Here is a 2,067-nt window from a genome sequence, read left to right as displayed (position 1 = left end):
TATATGTGCACTACCAAACCACTGCTAGTCTACAACTCATTGCCTTCTACTGATAAAGAAGACCATATTTGACCTAATTACTTGATTGAAATGCAAATGATTTTGTGAATCCTAATTGTTCGATACCAGGATGGATAGGATTTTAAAATTAGACACCACATTTCCCCCATATTTAAAAACAGATGACAACCCACTTAAATCTATTTAATTTGACGCACTCTTAAATCTAGTAGAAGATAAATCATACCTTTATTCACTACTTCTGGGAATCCCAATCTGTTGGCAATAACAATTTCTTTGGACGAAAACTCGAAAGCAAGCCCTCTACAAGACTTCCGTAATCCATTGACAGTGACGAGCATCTTACATCTATCATCATAACTTCAAGTTGAAATGATGAAGGAAGTGTAAGTGTAACTCGTTTCAATACTTCAAGATCTTCAAGATTAAATGTAACCTTTAAAACAAGCAAAGTAAAAAGGTTTCAGAAAACAAAAGAAGAAACTACAAAAATAAAGACAATAAAGAGATAACTAGTTGAAATCGATGAACTTGCATTAATAGACATACCTCCTCCCATATAGTGATTGTTAGGTTCAAAACTTTTCTTTGATTTGACATTTCTAGAAGTTCATTCAACTGAAGGAGCCAAAAACTGAACAAAAGAGTGTTATTGAAGTGAACTATAAAAGTGAGTTCAAAAGGACATGGAGCATTCTTTGAAAAAAACATAGAAATTGGATTCTCGAAGCCACAAAATACGAATGATGACAAATTCGGACTATCAATTTCAAGCTCCTCCAGCTTTTGGCATGCATTGATTTTTAACATCCTAAGTCTCTGTGCAGAAATTTTGACCCTTTTCAACATGTTGCAGCCAATAACATGCAAAGTTTCAAGGTGGGGAAATCGAAAAATATTGAAGTTAAGATACTGGTCTGTAATGCTCAAATCTCTCAAGTATAATTCTTTCAAATTTTGACATGCAGTGATGTCCAGTAGACGTTGGTGTGATTTAATAAATCTGAAATGTTGAATATTTGCAGCTTCAACTTTGATACTATCAACTTCTTGCTCAAGAGAAGCCACCTCAACCCTACTTAGTTTAGAGAGTTTGGAGATGTCGAGAGTTTTAAATCCCTGACATCTCACAATTCCAAAATCAGTGATAAAAGGGCAAGTTCTGATGATCTCTTGGATAATCTCTTCGTTCACACAAATTTGCTCAAGCCATAATTTCTGTAGGAAAAAAAATTTCACTGCACTGCAAGTATATGGTTGCTCTAACTTACCACCATTAGTTGATTTTGCAACAAATATTGTTCTAGGCAGAGTATAGAATGAATTATTTACAGTTTGAACTCGAAGACTAATCTCTTTGGCTTCATGTTCAAAGGCCCACCCTATCCCTTTATCAACCAATGCGGTCAACCTGAAGTTAACAAGGGTCGTGTGAAGTTTAAATTTCTGCATCTGCAAATCACGCTCAGTAAATCTTCTTAAAGATTTATGCATACTCTTCATGAAGTCTATATGCCCATATGGATAACACATATCTGGCTTGACAAATTCATCTTGATCAAAATCCAAAATGGGAAATGAAGACCATACACAATTCCATTCCTTGGACAAGAGACAAGTCTTAGATGCCTCTTTTCGGGGTAGGAAGGACAAGATGTGATGCAAGATAAATTCAGGCAAATTGGATATCCGGTCCATCATATCAATTTTTTCATCCATCATGTGTCTCTCTATGCTCATCAATTTTCGACCCTTTGATTCTGTGTCATTTTATTAGATTTTTCAAAAAGAAAATATAATTAAAACAAAGTACAAGGGTACAAGTTTAAGCAAAAAATTGATAGTTTATCTAAAACAAAGGTTTTAGAATTGTTATTTTTATATTAATTATAATTACATCGCACACGCTTCACACGTGCGATGAAACTCTTTTCTTATTTTGAGTTTAAAATAATTTTTTAACTCAAATTTATCTATTGTTAATGAGGTTACACTGAAAGGGATTTTTAAGAAACTAAAAGTTAGGATTTGAAATAGAGTTATAGA

General features: G+C 33.6%; 1 protein-coding gene across 1 annotated transcript; it reads right to left on the bottom strand.

The window, feature by feature from the left end:
- Positions 1 to 256: 256 nt before the first annotated feature.
- On the bottom strand, positions 257 to 1,740 carry LOC112015600 (F-box protein At5g03100). Its single transcript, XM_024048020.2, has 3 exons — positions 763 to 1,740; positions 571 to 639; positions 257 to 457 (listed from the first exon to the last, which is right to left on the bottom strand). Exons 1-3 carry the CDS (start codon positions 1,738 to 1,740, stop codon positions 257 to 259), a joined length of 1,248 nt encoding a protein of 415 aa, XP_023903788.2.
- Positions 1,741 to 2,067: the final 327 nt, after the last annotated feature.

This window comes from Quercus suber, unplaced genomic scaffold (assembly GCF_002906115.3).
Source record: "Quercus suber isolate HL8 unplaced genomic scaffold, Cork oak 2.0 scaffold_554, whole genome shotgun sequence".
In the NCBI taxonomy this organism is placed as follows: domain Eukaryota; kingdom Viridiplantae; phylum Streptophyta; class Magnoliopsida; order Fagales; family Fagaceae; genus Quercus; species Quercus suber.
Note: the sequence above shows the minus strand (reverse complement) of the source record. Positions and strands in the feature narration are given on the sequence as shown.